At 38.6% G+C, this 21,080-nt stretch overlaps 1 protein-coding gene across 1 annotated transcript in view; it reads right to left on the bottom strand.

Annotated features, from left to right (window-relative positions):
• Positions 1 to 712: 712 nt before the first annotated feature.
• The window catches only part of LOC119703936 (vitellogenin-1-like), a 42,685-nt gene continuing 22,317 nt past the window's right edge, over positions 713 to 21,080 (bottom strand). The window contains exons 20-36 of the mRNA XM_038144453.1: positions 17,673 to 17,817; positions 15,911 to 16,130; positions 14,861 to 15,030; positions 13,794 to 14,223; positions 13,267 to 13,523; positions 13,128 to 13,184; positions 12,104 to 12,295; positions 10,885 to 11,091; positions 9,615 to 9,757; positions 8,965 to 9,103; positions 7,658 to 7,793; positions 6,776 to 6,962; positions 6,283 to 6,380; positions 5,615 to 5,709; positions 5,350 to 5,509; positions 4,005 to 4,166; positions 713 to 1,017 (exon numbers count right to left, since the gene is read on the bottom strand). Of these exons, the coding sequence (XP_038000381.1) occupies positions 899 to 1,017; positions 4,005 to 4,166; positions 5,350 to 5,509; positions 5,615 to 5,709; positions 6,283 to 6,380; positions 6,776 to 6,962; positions 7,658 to 7,793; positions 8,965 to 9,103; positions 9,615 to 9,757; positions 10,885 to 11,091; positions 12,104 to 12,295; positions 13,128 to 13,184; positions 13,267 to 13,523; positions 13,794 to 14,223; positions 14,861 to 15,030; positions 15,911 to 16,130; positions 17,673 to 17,817 (2,917 nt within the window). The 3' untranslated portion in view covers positions 713 to 898. The remainder of the gene's footprint in view (positions 1,018 to 4,004; positions 4,167 to 5,349; positions 5,510 to 5,614; positions 5,710 to 6,282; positions 6,381 to 6,775; positions 6,963 to 7,657; positions 7,794 to 8,964; positions 9,104 to 9,614; positions 9,758 to 10,884; positions 11,092 to 12,103; positions 12,296 to 13,127; positions 13,185 to 13,266; positions 13,524 to 13,793; positions 14,224 to 14,860; positions 15,031 to 15,910; positions 16,131 to 17,672; positions 17,818 to 21,080) is intronic.

A 21,080-nucleotide genomic window follows, 5' to 3' on the forward strand; every position in this document is an offset into this window, starting at 1 on the left:
AGTGGGAGGGAATTACCTTTCTGCACAGTGAAAGCTAGCAGATTGACTCTTCACTGGTTAAACACAGTCTGACTGTCCTGCTTGTATTTTATTTTAGCTTTATGATGCTATTGATCTTACATATCTTTCTATATATTGCTTTTCGGAGTATTTGGAATGCTACTTGATGTATTATTGTTCCCTGAAGTTTTTGAAGCCATCATTTTCATAAATATACAATAGGAGATGGTAAAGCAAAAAAAAAGTTCCTATTCACACTTTTAGTTAGTTCATGAAGCAACAGCACATCCATTGAAATTTAAATGAAAATGGAGACTGTGTCACACACTATAGCTCTCTGGAAAGCTACAGTGGGAGTCTAGCAGTCCAATTCATTCCTTTGTAGAATGTACTAAGGCTAATGGTCTTGCTGGGAGTAAAATATATTTTTTTGCAGAACGGTTCCAGGAACAGACGTTGCTCTTTACCAGAAAACATAAAAGAAAACAAATGCTTACTGTGTCTTTAGTATGCTAAATATGAAATTCTTTGCACAATGGAATGTTAGCAGTAGCCGTAATCATGTTTTCCTTTCATCACCTAGTGAACATAATTTTAAGAGCGGACTGCTGTAATTATATCTCAGATAAAAGAGAGCAGAATTTCTGTATAATATTATAGTTGGCCTGATTGTTTTGTTGATAGGGAAAAATAAAGAGAGACTGCATGAATACTTATTTAATGAACATATTTATTAAGCAGTGCAGACTGTACATAATGCATTTGACTTTGCAGTAGACTTACTTTCTTCAAGCACCTTTCTTAATATTTTACTACAGCTATTATGTTCCCTTCTTATCTGTCCAGCTAGTCAATTATTTGTGTAGTATGTCTATAGCACAATGCCAAAAGGTTTAGCTTAACTACAGCTGCCAGTGCAGGTACAATCAATGTCAGCATCCACAGACTCCACAACATCCTCAAACGCAGATTTCTTATCGCTGCTTTTCTGCCATTCCAACAGGCTTACAGCAGTTTCTGTCAGAAGAGTGAAGCCATTGTTAACTAACATCAAGCAAATTAACACATTTCAAAGAAATACTGTTTTGATGGCTGTCAACTCCCTCATCAAGTAAAGAATGAAATCCTGCCCTCACGACTGACATCTAACTGACTCATTGACTTGGAACAGGATTTTCACCCATGGTATAATTACTGTACTACTTCCCTAAAACCAAAATGAATTACATTTCATGAAGCACAAAGACAAAAGGAGGCTGTGAACATGCTGGAGGTAGCCCCTGTCAGTGTAAGACCACCACGTACCAATCCACATCAGCAATCACTTCTGTTAGTGCTGCATATCACGGGGTATTTCTGCTGACTATTTGTCGAAGTTCATTTCTGAAGGGTAAGCCCTTTGGAGAATTTTCAGAGGTTCATAAACTTCTAATTAAAGTTTCCCATATATTGTGAAATCTGGCAGAGCATTGTCAGTTGCAGTATTAACCTTACCACACTGCTTTATCAACAGCAGCTTGAATAAGCCATATTCCTTAATGCTGAAATAATCTAAATGGAATAATGATATTCATCCTCCCAATAAATATTCCTAGCTAGTTGGAGGTTTATCATTGCATTGGAAGAATATTAGGATATCCATTTAGATTAAGTTTGTACAATGAGAATGCGTAAAGGTTTCATAATTTTACTTCCATTTGTTTTATTCCTTAGTTGGACAGTACATTTATAACATGCCATCCCCCATCACAGGGAAACATGGACACTACTGTATGAGTTCAGGTCACGTCAGTCACTTATCTTCTGACAGGTTAACACTCTCCATGGCTAAATTACTGTCCAACATTAAGCACAGGTTTTGCATACTAAACTGGATAATAAATATTTCCCAGCAAGATGCTGGAGATGCTTTTAAAAATGTATATTATATTTCCAGGCTGTGAAATGCTATAAAAGTCTGAATTCTGTTTTTTATATACATTATGTCTCTTACTCTTGGCACACTGTGGGTCTGAGCACATTCATATCCATGTAGGAAATGGTTTCCTTGCAAACTGGATTGTGGGTGAGTAACTGATCCCCATGTAACTGATCCCCTTGTGGCATGTTTGAAATATAAACCAATATGTGGATTTAAACTTGGAGTGATGCCTGCCTCAGTCAAGTTCCTAAGGCCACAGTCTTGCTGATTTGAGGACAACAGGAGAAATTATGCATTCTTGTACTTAATTTTATCCTTGCTCCACTGGTGACAGTGATGGGGTCCTTGAATTTTGAAACAGCAAACTATCATGTCTGAATTCTCATATAAAGAGTTAAGAAAAGTTCTTTGTCCTGTGCATGCATGTTCTTAGATTGAGAAAGGAGTTTCTACTGCTTCTACTGCTTCTCCAAGTCATTAGACAAGGAAAGAGAAAGAATAGTTTTTAAGTGCTGGCCTTGTATTCCCATTGATCTTTAGCCTAAGAAAAAGCAATCAATTTAGGAAGCTAAAGAATGATAAATGGAATCTTTTTCTTCCTCTTCCCTCTCCTCTTTTTCTGCTTCCTCTTCAGGACAAATAAATAAATGAACAAACAAATAAATAAATAAGTCTTGATTAGAAGTATTGCAAGCAGAGTGCCCAGTCTCTGCTTCAGTAAATGAACAAGAGAAGCCTGCAGTTGCTCTGAAAGCAGCACTGGCTGCAACAACTACGATCTTTTTTTTCTGATTTTCCTCTTTTCTCAAAATGTTTTGTGAGACAGCTTTATTATAGCCTAATACTGTATGGCAGTGAGTGGTCTGGGGTTGTGACACTTCAGAGATACAGACTTGGATACACAATAGAAATCTGTGAAACATGGATATAACAAGATTTTGGAAGGATTTTTTGTAGAGGGTGGGTTTTTCTTTTTATGAAAGAATGCATCCATTCTCATCTCAGGGAGCCATCAGAAAACTATTACCACTCTCTCCGTGCTACTTGTTGAATAGGCTGTTGCAGATATTTGACTATTGTGGAGAGAGCCTCTCTGCTTTTTCTGGGCTGATTCAGCACATTGCAGATATTAATAACACAAGCAAAGCTCTACACAGATGTTTAAATTCAGACATAAAATTCCCTGTCCTTTCCAGCACTACCCAACACAGGGGTGCATTGGCTGCAGTGAAACTACACTGGATTATCTCAGCTAACAGTGGGTTTGGCCAACAATGGTTAACAGAGAACAAACCACTTCAATAGATACTTCCTAATGTTAGGTTTCCCTGTAAGCTACATAGGTAATTAATTAAAAGACTTAGAAAGAATGCACCAGAAATATCTGTGGGTTCCAGGTTGGATTCTCCTTTCATGATTACATAACTTCAGTGTGAAACTGTATTAGACAGTGCCTTATATCCTGGTATAAATGAAATGAGAAAAAGGCTTGTGGTTTTTTGTTTCTCCTTTTTCTTTTTTTCTTTTTTTTTTTTTTTCTTTCAATCTGGGGCATGAGTATGTGTGTATAAAATACATTAAAAACCAAACCATTTTCTGGAACAATCTAGAGAAACTTCCAGCAATGTGGTTTTGCTGATGTATTGCACAGTGGCATAGCATGGCAGTCTAACTACAGCACTCATGTCACACTACCTGACTGACTTTCAATTGCCTTGCCTGCCCTCGTCTGCACAAAATTGCAGGCTGTAATGTACATAAAAGGACTCAGTGTTGCTTATCTCAACTTTATGGAGATCCTGAAGACATGACAAATTTTATTTTGTGATTTTATTGATCGCTGCTGCCCCTTTTACCTCCTCAAATGTTTTTCTCAGATGATGCTACCTGCCATCACCTAACCTAGCTTTTAGCTGGCCAGCACTGTCAGCAGTTATAGCAAATACTAATGGGATTAAAAACAGCAGCTTAGAGAGGAGCCAGAGCAATACAGGTCTGTGCATGGCTGTGCTGTGTTTTGTTCTTTCGAGTGCTCTGACAGCTCCTGCAGTACGTGACACATAGAGGGAGAAAAATACTGTACCTTTTGGGAAGCAGTGGAAGCCAACCTTTACTGAAGCCTTTTCGACTGGAGTACAGCCTTTCATACATTTCAGTACTGGGTCAACAGAGTAGCACGTAGATTCCTCACCATCAATGGTAGGATTTCGATTCAGCTTCACATAACTGCGCTGCAGCTTGCACCCTAAGAGGAAAAGGAAAGGTAGTTAAAATTGTAGAAATAAATCCCAATCGATCCTTGCAATAATAAAGGTCCATATTTTCTCTTCAGCTTTTATTAAAACACAGGTATCTGACAAACCATTTTCACAGTAGCGAGGTTATCAAGATAGGACAATAATAAGTTGAGGAAAGAGTCTGAAAGGGGAGCTATTTTTAAAATCTAATTGCACAATAGAACCCAAATGGAATCATGTATACTCAGTTTTTTAGAACTACATAATACACAGAAAATAACCTCTCATGTCTGAAAGCTATTAAGAATAGATACTGCAAGCACAATGGCTACTTCATTGCATTAGGAAAAATGTCAGCCATAGTGAATGGATAAAAAAAGGGCAGCATTTATTTAATAACAACAAGGATAATTTTTGTATTGGATGATTTTTATAATGCTGCAATTATCTCACTAGAAAGGTATAATGTAACTTAACAGGATCCCAGCTACGACTGCTTCCTGACACACAGATAAGAATAATTCAGCTGCCACTGAAGTCAAGGAGAAAGCAACCATTAACTTCAATAAAATTATTTCAGGTCCAAGGTAAATGGAGACCTAGCAAACAAAACTGTATTGATATTTTGGGAGTCTAACGTTCTAACATTGTTTTTCCAGATGCTTCTGAGATGAAGCTCTTTACTGTAGGAGTAGTTCTAAATATTTTCCTGAGATTGCACCCTCACATGGTGCAGAACAAAAATGAATTTTTTTTGCACTTCGGGAATTTACATGAGTGTAGGATCTGACACTGTATTCATAGTCTGCACCTCGTGTGGTGAAATTAAGTCTGCAGACAACAGCTGAAACTGTTTTGATACAATGGTGAAAATCACACTTTTTTTTTTCCAGTAGGAGCAAATTAGGGCTGATTTTGCCTCTCAAGAAAAAAGCTACTCAGTGTAAGAAATAAAACCCAATTATTTAACATCAAATTGCACATGAGACAAAGACTTTTGCTGGAGTGTATATTCTCTATATTCACTGACTGTTTTAAACAGTCAGTGGTTAATAAAGTTAAAATGGATAGACATGGCTATTGAAATTTCTAAGTAAAAGGTATCTACTGCTTTAAAAAAAATATTTTCTAGCTCTTGGAAAAGTGAAATCATAATCTATCCAAGCACAGAGTTGTTCCAGATCCACTCACCACCAGAGCAGGCTTCTTCTAGCAATACCCATGAATGAACAAATGCAGAACAGCTGTGTGCCAGCCTATGGTTTGGCATGAGGAGCTCATTTTCCTTTTCTCTGTCATTGTTACCACAAACTCCACAGGTCTTTCCTCTCATCCATGAAGCAACCGTAACCTACAAAATATAACATCTTTGTAGTGAATGCTGAAGTGTTGGTCTGTCACACTGGCAAGGCACTAGGCAGAAAGGAAGCAGTAACCTTGAAAGAAAGTGCAGTACCTTAAGAGTTACACCATCAAAAGTCACTTCCTTCAGTCCCAGTGCTGGAACTTCCACAGTAACTGTTTTTCCATTTTTATAAATTTTAACATTGCCTGTAAAAAGATGGTGAATGTTTCAGTGAGCTTATATTAATGGAGAAACTGTAACACAAAACTCACCACAATGCATTTTCCTTCACAATGATCATTTTGCTGCTATAGTTAAATATGTGTATTTAAGTGGAGAGGAAAAAAATAGAAGAAATAATATATTTTCAAAAATATACTATTGCTGTTACCAATAGTTGGAACTGACTTCTACATCCAGTGTGCTCAATTTAGAAATGATAATGACAGTGGTGGTTCTCCAGCTAAATGTCTGAACTAAAGCATCTCTCTGTGACTTTAACATGAACTTTTTTTCTGAACAATCACCAAGCTGGGTATATGATAAAAGAGGGCTTTATTCACCTGTCATTTATGCTGGAGGAGTAGAAGTAAGCGTGTATATACTATAGGAAACATGAACTTGTAAGTCACTACAAAACTTAAGAAAGTAGTCTTTAGTTTTCTCTTTGAATTAATTCCACTTGTGTTTTCTTTATACTGAAATTTTTCTGTGAAATTTATACAATCTTGATATTTAGTTCCCAGGTCAGTCCTGGAAAACTGGGTATCATATCTTACCTTTTTCATACTCAGAACTTCCACTGTGTGACAGAACTTGTTCTTCATTGCATGCCACAAGGAGAGATGAATTTGAGGCAGGACAGATTGTGATGTTCCTTCAGAAAAAGCAAAAATAAAAGAGAATAAATCAGTGGTTAATTTAAAATGTGAAATGTATAGATATTTGTGACTATTTGAATTTGAATGAATGAACAAGCAGTTTTCTTTTGCAAAGTGCAAAATTCATTCGGACTGTGGGCTTTAATATTCAACCTTTAAAGAAAAGACAGCATAGGGAATTAGTGAGCAAGTTATCAGATATTGGTGGCTCAAGACAAGAGCAATTACACCACAGAGCCTCAGACAAGGATTCCTTCTGGAAATTCTGTCTTTCCCCATATGTCTTATTGAAAACCAGTTTCAGCTAGAAACTAGATATCTCTTACTCACAGAGTAACTCCTTGAGAAACTTTGTACTTAATTTCTAAGCCTCAGTATAAATCACACTTACGCTGATGTTGTATTTATGTGAACCTCTCTTGAGAAAGATTGAGGATCAACCTTTCTTGTAGTAATGATGAACTTTGGGTGTTCAGTACAGTCTTGAACCACCACCAGGTTGCAGCTTTTATTGAAAGAATATGAATGGCTCACGCGATCAAATGTTTTGAAATCTTTCTCCCTGATTTCACACGTGGCTGCAAGACAAAACCATGAAAGAGATGGCAGATGTGACCACTGTATGTGTTGCTGTGAAGTACTAAAAGACACCTCTATGAGACTGAACTACCCAGCAAACAGGAAGAAAACTTCATCTCCTTGGCAGAAGCCAGAGTCTTGTAAGGACATGAGAACACTACAAAATAATTACCTGCTCTAGATTATACCAGTATTGATTTTGATTACATGCCAAACACAAAACTCAAGCTAACAGGGGCTAAAATGCACAAAATTCTTGAGAAACTGGATGCCATAAAAAACTGTGATAAAAACTCCCCATTTCCCACAGGAGTGCTAGACACCAACCAGGAGAGACTCAGGTGGCTCCTTTTTGAATAAAATAAACTGGACAGAAAATATGTGGACTCTCTTGTGCCCATCACTTGGTGCCTCTCAATGCAGAGCTGGCACCTTCTCAGGAGGGACAAAAGACAACCTCTAGTCCTTGAAGACAGGAGTAAACTATGAATGTTTGCAGCAATCTGAAGCCTCTTCATTCACCTGCCAAAAAACCTGCTTCTCTGTGAGGGAACAAACTGCTGGAAGCAGGGCTATAGATGCATGCTATGCTTCCCTGTAAGACCATTAGAAGGAAAGGCAAGGCCCAGCCATGGCAGAGTATGGATCTACACACATCGCTTATTCATGAGACAAACATATAAGTAACATTTACATTGATCTTCTTGTGCTATTTGTGAAGCTATTTCAGGAAATAAATTCCAGGCAGTGATATCTCGAGTCTCGTAAGCTGGAGATGGGCCTAAGGGCAGAGTGAATGGCAATCGGAATCCCTGACAATAAAGTGTTACCTGAAAAAGCAGAAATGAAAATACATTAAGATAAATTGAACCATATGCTCAAGATATGACTGCAAAAAACCCCCACTCTTATCTTGGAAAAAAAAAAACCCTTGAAGATTCATTTCTACAATTGCAGTTGTGTTAGTCTCGGCAGAACGTACCCTAACCTTCAGCTTTTGTGAGAAATCATTATCATCTCTTCTAGTCATACTTGACTTTTTGAGAAATTGTTAAGAACATTGAAAAGTAATGCATAGAGATGAATTTAAGTGATATTTGAGTGACTTCTTCAAAAATAAGCAAACAAGTTGAGTAACTGAGATGATGGATGTGTTTGGAAAAATGAATCTCATCCATTAAGGGCTGAAAACCGGCATGTTCAGCATTGGGGTAAGATCCTACTGTAGCTACAAATTATATTTGCCAAGAGGGTCAAATGAATGCCTAATGCACCAACTTCCTCATGAGCACATATTAAAGATCCTGCAATACTGAAGCACTGTGGAGGGTTAAAGACACACAAGTTTCTGTGAATGAATAGCTAGCAGTTATTAATTTGCCAGAGATCCGTAGGGGAAATTATTCAAAGAGGTGCATAGGAATTTGGTGGACAAGGACCAATTAATTAGTGGGACTCTGCAGCCTAGGCCTGTGCAGGCTCCTGTGAGAGGGTGACTAACTGCTCCAGTTTGGTTAGAGCAGAGTTGCATTTGTGACTTGCTCAGACCAGTCACATCGAGCATGGTTACAGCAGATGTGGGACTGGAGTGCCAACACACACAGGTGCTGTTTGTGGCTGCAGCAGAGTGCAAAGTGTTCTCAAGGCCCCCTCCATCTGAGACCCTCGTTCAAGAACTAGTCAAACTGGGCAAAAATGCATAAAGGTGTGAGTGCAGAGCAGTCATACTTGAGACAATTTGGCCTCACTGCTGTTCTCAGAATGCAAATAAAGTATTGGACTACAGAGTCTGATTTTCAGCTTACTACTGCACTGGGCCAAAGCAGCACAAAATCAAGGGAGCTGTTGTATGTATTTGAACACCCACGTAATATAGTCAGGTATATAGCAGATTCTCTAAAAGGGAATGTTTTGCTTTTTGTTTCTTTGTGTTAAGTGTCAAAACATTCAAAGTTGAAAGTCATGCAATGTAAGGAAAATGAAAATAAAAATTTAATGTACCTCAGGAGCTTTAATTACTGTATCAATTGTTCGTGGAGATGTTGCAGCTGCTCTTACTATAAATTCATGAGATGGATTTCTCTGATGTACTTCTGAGAAGCCCAACACGAGTGCTGCACCAGGAACGTATTGCATGAATCTAGAGATAAACAAGATGTGACAAACTCAGGTGCATGAACAAAAGCACACATGGGACAGTAAGGACTACTGGCAGAGCCAAAAACTCAGGAAAAAGTGGAAGAACTGAAAAGTCAAGGAAATATTACTTTGGGTCAATTTAAATGGTTGATTTTATCCAGAAGAAACACACTGGTTTGATTTTGCCTATTTAAAATGGTTATTTTTGAGACTGAATAGAAGAACATTTTAAAACAAAAAGGCATTTTCAACAGAAATAGAAAATAATTTAATACGGAAAATGAAATCAAGCATATTTTTTAAATATTTGGAGGCTATCATTTAATATGAAACATGTGGAAAAAGTAGAACACATTCATAAAATGCTTGTGTACCACTGAATTTGTGGTTACCTTCCAAACACTGCCCAGACAAGTATGTTTGGGTTGAAGAATTTAATCCAATTTTTTCTGTGTTTTTCAAAGTAGGGTAAGAAAGTCAAATAAAAATTTAGGAAATAATGAATTACATACTCCGTGCTTGTCTTTTTTATCCAGGATGGAAGCTTTCCCCATTGCACCTTCAGCTGTGCAGCTGGCTTCCTTGCCAGTTGTCCTGTGGTAGCCACTGCTTCTATCCTGTAATCCTGGCACTCCTTGCCCCATCTCAGTCTGGCCTTTGTAAACAGGGAAACAGTCACCCAAAGTTCAGAAGAGAATCCCAGAATGAACCTTGACCATTTCAAAATGCAAAATTATCTTTCACCAATTTGTGCATTGATCATTCATATTTCTTTTACTCTCAACAGGCTCCCAGAGAAATTTTGACTTGTTCATGTAAAATCTGAGGTATAGTAGGAAGAAGGTTTTCTGGTCTGTGCAGAACTACATACACATGTCCCTGTCTCAAAGCAGCCACTGAAGCATGTTGAGATTTCCTTAGACATGGTAACTTCTTAATCAATATGTATTTTTTCCTAGAAGAGGACTGCACTATAAGTTCTCTTTTCCTTCTCCAAGATCTCCTGATTTGAACCCATCCCACTTTCTTCAATCCTGAATATCATGCTGAATTTGTTAATTGCATCTGCAAAAAGCAGAGGTTTATAAACTGTTGCACAAACTTCTCTTGCTCTAAAAAACCTCATGGGAAGCAAAGCACAGGGATAAGCAAAAAAAGTAAGGACCTGTTCCTTCATTTATGATGCTCTTTTTGGCATCAACTCGTCACCCAGTTTTGCTTCCATCTTTTCATATAAATCCTTAGAAATACAATGTAAATATATTCGAGTTATGAGTATTTTGAAATCACAGAACAGTCTGACTTGGAAGGGACTGAGAAGGATCATCCAACTCCATCCAGAAAGAGTTAACTCCCAGGTGAATGGCCCATACAGGGATCAAATCCAGTGTCCTTAGTATTATCCACACCATGCTCTAACCAGCTGAGCTAAACTTGGGGTCAAGAAATTATGTACAGAAAACCAGGCAGATTCCCGGACAAGAAAACTCAGTAGAACAGATAATAAATAATGATGGAGAAGTCAATTTTTCAATTTTTTTATGCTTCTACTGGTTATATTTTATCTTGAAAATCAATATTTTTTTGCCAGAGTTTGAAGTTTTTTTTTTTTTTTTACTATTTTCTACTTTAATGGTGAAATATTTTCTGAAACTCCCCCAACTTTATGAAACATTTCAAAATAAGTATGCCTTTCCTGTTTAATACTCTTAACAGCAGATTCTCTGTGCCTGCTCTGGGCTTTGCAGATGTCCCTCTGTGCGAAGCTGTCTGGGCACTTACCTGTGCTTTCAGAGGCAGTATCACAGCATCAGCACACGCTTTCCAATTGGTTTCAGCCAGCTGAACCACAACTAGTTGCACATCAACTTTGGCAGCATCAGAACGAACATATGCTGTAGCTTGATAACCTTGATTTCTGCTGTCACTCCTTACTGCCTGTGCCACAATCGTAATGCCAGGTGGAATTACGTCTCCCAGGAAGTTGCGCTGAAAAAGAGCCCCGACCATCTGTGTCTAAGGAGTTCTGTGTATTCACCAGAGAGCCTGCAGTCCAGTTAATGTGCACTGATAGCAGGCAGCAGCCCTTGTCCTTCATCATTTTAGTTTGCAGTACATATTTCTTTATCCACAATATTTAAGGATGAATTTGGTTGGAAACTTAATTATTCAGAGATGTGATTATTTTGATGAGGGATCCAAGATGCTTCCAAGCTATCTTTATGCATACAGCAAGATTTTGTTCATTATGGTAATGTTTCAAATAGTTGCCTGCAACGTGTACTAGAGATGTTCAGAGTAGTATACACATTCACAACTTATTTTACTATACTACAGTTTCTTCAATCCAATCAAATATTTTGAAATCCTGCTTAGCAGCAGAATCCCCCATGACATTGCCTGCATCTGCAGAGCTATTTGTTCTATTATTATGTAGATACCTTTATGCAGTACAATTATAGAGTACTATGTGCATAATAAAGGTAAAGGCAATCTGTGCTTAATGGGCCTTCACATTTACCAATCAGTAATGTTCATGGAAAGTCTGATTTTAGTTATACTCTGCATGCACTCATGACCTCCAGTCTACATTTAAAAATAATTAGGCAGACTTATTTATTTCTTCCTCATTTTTACCTAAAGCAACTGATTTTGTATTCTGGGCTTTCACAGGAAAAAGAAAACTATTTCCTCTTTAACTCACAGCTACATTCCCTTCAACATGTATAATTTCCAAATCCAGGCTTTAACATACTGCAAATACCTTCAGAAATGAAGGGAAGGAAACAGACAAAGCTGAACACAAGGGGATTTGAAAAAAAAAAAAAAAAGTTGAGTTTTTTGCAGGGGGAAATATTTCAATTAACTTTGGCTTTCAGTTTACAGACTTTACTTTTAGTGTCCCTCCTGAGCCTAACGCCTGGTTAGTGCCACCCGATCTACAGCTCCTGCTCAGCAGCCAGCTAAGCCTGGCTGCTCTGGGCACCACACACAGTTGTACCTCACGTGTCAGGCTGGAGCCATGGCTGTGGTGGTGGACTCTTTTGCTCCTCCTGGAGCTGTGGGCAGAATTTTCTCCATGGTGGTGGTAGCTGCTGCTGCTGCTGCCACTGCTACTGCTGCTGTTTCTGTGGCTGCTTCCCTGCTCAGAGGAAGACGATGATGAACTGCTTGATCCTTTATGATCTGGATGCTATGAAATAAAAATAGGTTAAAAATCGATGAGATAGCCTCTAGTTTTACATTGTAAATATCAAAACCAGAGCTATCAGCCTACTTTTACAGGTAACGGACTTGGACATATCTAGAGTGTTATTTTTATTTCCATATATAGACATGAATTATGTTGGGGTGGAATGTGCCTTGTATCCACCTTGACATCTCTGCTGAAAAAAAGACTGCATAGATTCTGATTGCAAATAGCAACATCACACTGTTTGGGTCTAATGCTAGGGAAAATGAAAAGTGGCATTTCATAAGTGGTCAAATACATTCATATCCAGAAAAAAAAAAGATAATACAATTTTATGAATAGCACCATAAATCATCTTCCTTTTTCACATGCAGGATATATAATAGCTGTACAGGTAACACCTACAAAAGCCACTCTATTATCACCCTTCTAATATATGCTAAAAATACCTCTGTGCCATAATGTGTACTGAACCTGGTTTCTGAAAAAATAAGTGTAATGATTTTGCCATGGCTACCTAGAACTGTGAACATAACTATTCCCATTGGAAAGTCCCACTGTTTGATCATTCCCCCATGGTCTTTGCTAACCTAGGTTTGGCTGCATTTGTGTGTCCTGACCCAAATTTGAGAATTGCAAGCGCTGCAACACCAAAAGAATGGAGTGTAATAGCACATTAGTAATAAATCTGCTTTTTTTGTTCATCATCAATATTATTATTGGGGGTTGTGGAATGGTCAAGAGAAATGGCCCAAATAAAGCCCTTCAGTAACAGGTTTGATCACATCAGGTGCAGCTACCATGGCAATGTGCACTTGAGTTAGGCACCTACCCAATGGATGTGAGCAGACCTGAAGCGAAGACTGTATACTTTTGGAAGGTGATAGTCCTGCAAAATTCAAAAAGAAGATATTACCTACAGCTCAGTCAAGATCACCTCCTTGCAGAAGTCAAAGTATTAGACATTTTACCCATTCTGTGGAAATGTGACTACTGCCACTGTGAACTCGGGGCTTGACATGGTTTGTCTCAGCTCCTTGGTCAGATTTGCTGCGCCAGCGGGAAGCACTAGAGCTTTCACTGCTGCTGCTGCTACTCTGTGTTTTAGGCTTCTGCTCATGGACACTTCTCTCTCCTTCAGCAGCACTGGCAAGTGGAAATGATGTGGTCTTGGATTGCTTCTTAGCCTTATGCTTTATACCAGATGCTTTGCTACTGCTGCTGCTACCTGTGCTGCCTCTGGTACTGTCTTTGCTGCTGCTACTACTACTACTTCTGCTGCTCCTACTGCTGCTGCTGTCCTTGCTGCTGCTGCTGCTCTTACTACTACTGCTTTTGCTACTGCTACTATTGCTCTTGCTACTGCTACTACTGCTCTTACTACTACTACTGCTGCTCTTGCTGCTACTACTGCTGCTGCTCTTACTACTACTACTACTACTGCTCTTACTACCACTACTGCTGCTGCTCTTACTACTACTACTGCTGCTGCTCTTACTACTACTGCTACTGCTCTTACTACCACTACTACTGCTCTTACTACCACTACTACTGCTCTTACTACCACTACTGCTGCTCTTACTACTACTACTGCTACTTTTACTACTACTACTACTACTGCTGCTGCTCTTACTACTACTACTACTACTGCTGCTGCTCTTGCTGCTACTACTATCACTACTACTGCCACTGCTGCTACTACTACTGCTTTTGCTGCTGCTACCACTACTGCTGCTACTGCCACTGCCCCCAAAGGGGTAGAACTTCTTTCCTTTGGCTTTGGACTGCCCTGTTTTCAGATTTATCTGGGTGCCTCCCTGTGATGCTCTGTCATCAGAGTCGCTGCTGGAGGGGCTGCTCGTTGTACTCTCGGCACTTCCACTGGCGCTGCTGGCACTGGATGATGAGCTCCTGTATTTTCTTGTCCCCTAGTCAAAGGTAACATTGGAAAAAAAATTATTTTTCTGTGTTCATGCAGAACGGCATAAGTGAAAACAGATGCAGACATCTCTGAATCTCTGCTGCCTTAGAAGACAAGGTGTATGCTTGATAACATCTTTGCAACACATCACAACAATTCAAAGGCAATTTCATAATAATGTGTTAAACCCACACACAAGCAGAACACCCCAAACGCTTTTGTGATAAGGAGCGTGTGCAGCAGTTGTTGGCCACACAATGACAGGTAACTGGTATCAGTAATGACAATGCTGTAGCTGTCACTGTCTCAGGGCAGGTTGTGTAGTTGGTGTCAGAGCATTTTGCTGCAGTTGCAGTAGCTGTAAATAACAGACTACTTTTTGGCCACACAACAGCTATTTTATCTCTTACAAGAGATTTTCAGAAAAGCATGCAAAACCAACCTGCTCCTTCTAATGTCTTTCACTTGCAGAAAGTATGAGTGCAAACAAAAGACCTGCCGAAAGACTTGTGTATCCAAAAGTCTGTCTTTATTTTCCACTTTGGCATAATATCTAAACAAAGGAAGCTACTTAGTAGAAGGAATAAAAATAAGCTTTGTGTAATGTCTCCCACAAATCCAGAAGTGGAATTTCGCAGCAGTACCTGATCATCAGCGTCAGCAAGGATTTTCTTCACTTTTTTAATTGCTTCTTTTCTGGAAGATGCTTGTGCCTCTGGATCTTCAAATGTTACTAGACGTACCATTTTTGTAGGAGCTTGGTCTCCTGCTTGAATTGTGATTTGTATTTTTTCAATAGGTGCCTCAGTGGAAACTGAAATTGCATGACAATTAGTATTATTGTTACTATTAGCAACTGAATGAGAGAACAAGCCAATTTCACCATAATTTATTTAGCCATTTTTTTCTCAAATATAAATGTTCAGTGATTATTATTGGTATTGAGCAACTTTGTTGAAAATTTTCTCTAATAGTTAAAGCACTTAATGGCAACAAATTTTAGAATATTACAATGATACTGAATTCTTTTCAAGTCAATAAACAGAATGATCAGCAGATTTAAGTCAAGTGAATGGGATTGTTTAAAGAGATAAACCATGGGTTAGAGAATTAAATGTCAGACAGGAATTGAGGCTTAACTCTTGAATGCTAAAGAATGGCCCAATGGTTAGGCCATTAGTTTGATACTTAGGAGACCTAGATTCAGTGGCCTGCTGTGCTTTTATTTCTTATGATCATGGATTAAGACATTAAGGACTAGATCCTGGCAGGGTTAATCCATAATTCCCTTTTAGAGTCTGGGTTTTAGAATGTAGCTACAGGACACTGCATCAGATCTGTTGCCCATGTCCAATTGCTTCGTGCTTGCATCCCAAATCCAATGATTCAGGATGCATCAGACACACTCTGCAGGCACAGATCAGCTCTGCTTGACGCTGGCCACGCTGAGTGACATTGCTGGGAGAGCTGGGAAATTGCTGCTCAGGCAAGTGGGGGAGAAATGGATTCCTGCTGTGAGCATAGACTGTTGCCAATACTGGCTGGCTTGGTACTTCTAATTGTAGATTTAGTGGTACTTAAGATGCAAAAAATATATATGTAGATATACATCTGTATCTATCTATATGTATGTGTGTGTGTGTGTATACACACCTCCATCCACTATTTTCTCTTTTGTGCCCACTTGTATTTACCTGGCTTGAAGCTCATTCTCAGGGCATGCTCTCCAACCAGGTAATAAAGAGGCAGGTTTTTGATAAATGCTGCGTGTACGCTTTTCTTCTCAACACACACTTGAACTCCAAACGTACTCGCATTGAAGCACACGGACTGAACAAATGGCTCTTTTTGGGAGGAAGAGCGTCCAGAAGAAAAGGGATTTCCAGATGAAACATCCTCTGCAGACTGTCTACCCTATTAGATAGCACACACGTCAAGTGAAAGACAAAAATGAGAGTAATTACCTGCATGTTATGCATCGCATTTTGGTAACAGTACCTGTACTCTGCAGGGGGAATTAACCAGTTTATTTTAGATACCAAGGCAGTGACATAGAACAAATTGGTTTTAAAGTGAACAAAATTATCATCTGAATGGGTTGATTACACTACCTTCTGTAAAAAGACCTTCAGGTTGTAAGAATGGGAAAATATATCAAAAGTTAATTTAAAATATTTAATTTTGTTTTCCTGGAATATTAGACAGTGTTAACAGGTTCTTGATAAAACTGAGTGTACTTTAGACTGACTGGAGTCTTTTCCTTTGATTTTTGATGTGTCAGACAACAGAACTTTCAACTATGTCCACAGAAATTCTGACTCAGATGAGGTCTAACATGAATGTGACACTATATCAATTAAATGGTCAAAACATATCATGTATTAGAAATTTCCACTAAAAATTATGTAATTTACATGTGTTAAGCAATGCTTAAGGAAGAACAAATTAAAATTAATTAAAATTGGAATCAAATCCATGAAATGAAAACTATTATTTCCTGAAGCAATGAAGCAAATACCTAAAGACACAATAGTCACAAGATTTTGTTTCACATCCAATTCATTTTTGCAATTATTTTTTGCAATTAGTTTTTTTATGCAGTTTATCATGTCTCACAAGATTCCGGCCTTGCATGAACCCTACCAAAAACCTGGAATTTCTAGTGATACTGAGAAATGCTCCACTCAGTGCCAGTTTTCAGTTGCTGTTCATTTAAGAATAACTGTGGAGTGCCGAGTTTTCAGGAAGGGCAGCACGGAGGCACAAAGCAGAAGAAAGCTTGTTCCAGGGTATTGGAAACTGCTCTCACTGATAGCATGTTTGTCTATTGACTTCTCCATAGGAAAGCGCTATTCTTGTCCTCTGCTCATCTCTTATTTTATCTGAAAACCCTTCAGAGTTGCAGGATAACAATGAAAGCAGAACAGGACAGCGTATTCCTGCCTCTGTCGGTCTGAATGAATTGTCACAGCGATGCCTTCACAGTACCGCCCATCTTAGAAAGCCTATCCTGGCTTTTATGGAAACCTGGCTTACAAAGCCATGACACAAACTGCACTCCACTCTCAAATCAGGATGCTCACAAGCATTAAATTTGGCTCTATAAGTCGAGCAGTGGAGCATCTTGTGGAACATTTGTGACTGCCCCAGGAATGTGATGCTTCCATAATGGTTGTGAAGTATTTTAAAGATTGTGGGCCTGTAGATGGCAGTGCAAAATTAATTACCAAAGAAAATGCTTTTGCTTTAGACAAAGTGTTGCAAGTTTGATGTATTACACTCCAGATTTTAAAATAATGTTACTATAGGGCTATTTGTGTTATTAGATTGAACCTGACTTATTTGAGTGAAGCAGCATTGGTCAGAGATGAATTGTACCCTTTCCTATAGAGAAAAGAAATGGTTCCCTACTGTTTAAAAGCCCAAAAAAGAATAGTCAGACACTACATCATTTACCCTGATGTTATCAGTCTCGCCTGATGCAGAATCTGAATTGAAGGACGTCTTCATTATATCAGGCACAGCTTCAGGTAAAAGAACTGGAGTCATCTTGCTAGCAGCCAAATCCCCAATATTTCGTGTAACAGCAAATGTCTTAGACCTGCAGAATAAACATTAGAGGAAACCGTATTGATAAAGCACTGCTGAGGAACAGACCTGAATAATGCCTTGTAGCCTGCATTCAGCAACAAGTATCATACCTTGCAAATTGCTTTACAGATATTTACAGCTTCCTTCCTGTTGTGCTTTCAAGGACTGCTAAGAGTCAATAAAGACAATCTCAGGGGCAGATAGCCCAGTTAGAATTTTAGAGTCATATGTACAGGTTAAAAGCCTTACAGTTGTTTGGATCTTCATACTCTAATATCATGAAAAACAGCATGCTTAGAAGCATGGCTGTGGATTACATTATTAATTTTTTGAGTCTCCTATTTTGAGCTTCTGGACTTTTAAATTTTTAAACTCATCTTCCGTGTGTTCACTGCAGTAGCCTTAGTTCTAACTTCTTTTGACATTGTATTTGGAAAACTACTGCCATAACTTCAAAAAACAGCCTGGGGACTGGTGGCTACTGAATGCTGCTTCCTGTGCAATTTTTTATTAGAGCAGAATTGAAGAAAGGAGTGTGGAATCATGAAACTAAGTGTCTCCAGCTTGATTTAAATTCACTAATACTCATGGCTCGGCCATGACTTGGCAAGAGGTCAAGTTGAGCAGGAAGGTTAAGAGCCTATTTATGTAAATCTGCTCGGTACATTGTTTCCAGTGTTGTGAATTCTAAGTGTATTAGTCAGGATCCCAGATAAGTGATAGTAGGTGCAGCTTTAGACTGAGGCTCTCATGGCAAAATATCCTGAACCCTTGGCTTCACACCCCACATTCTTCATGGAACTTGTTACGGTGCTGTGAACTGTGAGTTTTGTTTTGGGTCAGAGAAACGTCTCGAATGCTGAAACGCTTTTGAGAGACAAAAACCCATTTCCCTCAGCTATTAACACCATCCTAGCTCTACCTTATTAGCCATTTATCAGCTAACATCCGTCTCAAAAGTCCCCATGTGCCCTTTCTCAAGGATGAGGCTGATCTCTTTGCGCTGGGGCTTTTGAGGTCTGCCAATGAAGGTGGCCGCTGTGACAGTGAATGGAAAGATGGTCTCAAAATGGTCTCTATTTTAATACAGTCCACACTGTACTAGCCTGAGCAATTCCAATCTAATCTGTTTGAAAGATGAATTTGTATTCATTTGATAGCCCTCTCTTCCTCTTGAAGGCTCCTACCGTGCTGTGTGCAATGTAAAGCACACAATTGCTCTTCATGTGGAACACCTCAATAAAACGTGTGTCACCTGTGGGCTTTGTTTTCTTTTCCATCTCTCTCTTTTTTTAGATAAGGACATGACAGCAAACGCTCCACGCTGGGTGATAGGAGAACCTTGAAGAATGGAATCTGAAATAAAATATTCTCCCTAACAAGCTGAGGGGATAAAAGAAAATACAAATCAACTTGCATTTCAGATAGCTCATCTGGGTAAAGAGACAAAAAGGGAAATGGTTTTATTTTAATCCCATTCAATAATTCAAATGACCACTGAACTGTAGGCTGGATCTCCAAGCAGAAAAGCCCTGGGGTTTCTTTTCCAATTTTTTAAGTATTTTTATGCCAATAGTCTACTCCTGCCACCTAATGAAAGCGAAGGATCGATTCCTCCCTGTTGAGCACAGAGAGCCGACAAATGTAGCTGCATCACAGGTGACACATGTCAATGTCTGCAGAATCACACAGCACAGTAAAAATAGGCTACAAGAGCCAGCTCTGGTGCTTTAACAAGAAAAAACAGTCACAAAGAAGGCCTAAAGCTATGGTATGAAAGAATCTGTTCTCTCTGATCCCACACAAGGGAGAAAAAATAAAAAGGAGATTTTCCAATATATATTAGTGCATTTTTTTGGATGAGAGAAGAAGCTGTGCTATAATATAAGCCAAACTCACTGCATGGGTAGGGGACAAGCAACTCAGCTGTGTTGGACACACTGATGTTTCAGAGAGTGTGGCCTTACATACATCCTTAGCATGGGGACAGGAGAGCTCATATGTCTGTTTAAAACAAAAAACAATCAAAAAAACCCTGTTTTCCCAGGTTTTGAAACACAGTGTGACATCACATGTAAATAAATGAGAAATAAGATACAATTAGTCAGCCTGATCTTTAGCTCTCTTTCTGATGTGGTGAAACAAAATCTTGTACCTTTCCTATACATCTGCCTTCCAACTTTGGTGCAAAGGTTTTATAAAAACAAAGACTTTGAGCCCCACCTGTTTCCCTTTTATTCCCCCCAAACACACCTCACTGCCTCAACAAGATCACAGCATATGCTGTCTCTTCCTCATTTTCTGCTATGCATGGTGTAGTCATGTTGGACAAAGAGATTTCTAATTACCTGGCTCATCTTACAAATAAGATGCCCATGTGAAGCAATTTCTGCTTATGCTACAGCTAAAATAAGCAAAAACCCTTATGATACAAGCTCTATTCATGATTATGTATATACTTCAGTAGGCTGTCATTATGAATATGAGGTATATTAGCAATGTCCATTCTCTGGCAGCTCTCCATATTTACACTTTAGTCACAGAGCTCTAATTTCCCCTGAAATTTATTTGATTTTTACTTCTTGTAAATTTTGTTTAAAAGTATGTTGAAGTAGCCATCTGTAGTATACTAAATAATTATGTTGAAAGAGCCTTAAAAATAACCATTATTTTAATTAAATTTTGATAGGATTGAATTGAAACACATGCTGTATATTCTCTCCACAGTACGATTAATTACCGTGCTCTGATTTTTGCTATAGAGAGAGTTGAGCCTATAATGTGCTGATTTGTCTTGGGAATGCAACCCCTCTATCACCAAAGTTTTCTATTTTTTTTCTTCTTTTGAGCCTTTGATTACTAACCTGAATTTCTCTTTGGCTCTTGAAAATTTATATAAATCCCACTGCTGTGACAGGTTATAACCTTTATGGTGTGTAGGATATAAATGAACTTAATGCTATTGAAAACTGTTTAGTTCCTGTGCCTGGATATGAGAGATGATGGGGAAAATAATACCACATCCTGTCTAGCTTTAATGCCATGGGACTGTAGAAGGTAACCTGCTGACAATCAAGACAGTGCCCAATAAGAAAATATTTTGAACAGAGCTTACAAACACATGAAAGATCAATAGCTTTCTAGAACTGTTTCTTTAAATGGGGAATTTAAAGCTAACAAGGGAAGGTGTCACAATATCTCTAAAACATTGACTTCAATTGGATCTTTATTATTTGGTAGATCCCTGTAAAAGGAAGAAAAAGACTATGCTGA

The sequence above is a fragment of the Motacilla alba genome, chromosome 8 (assembly GCF_015832195.1).
Source record: "Motacilla alba alba isolate MOTALB_02 chromosome 8, Motacilla_alba_V1.0_pri, whole genome shotgun sequence".
Lineage (NCBI taxonomy): Eukaryota > Metazoa > Chordata > Aves > Passeriformes > Motacillidae > Motacilla > Motacilla alba.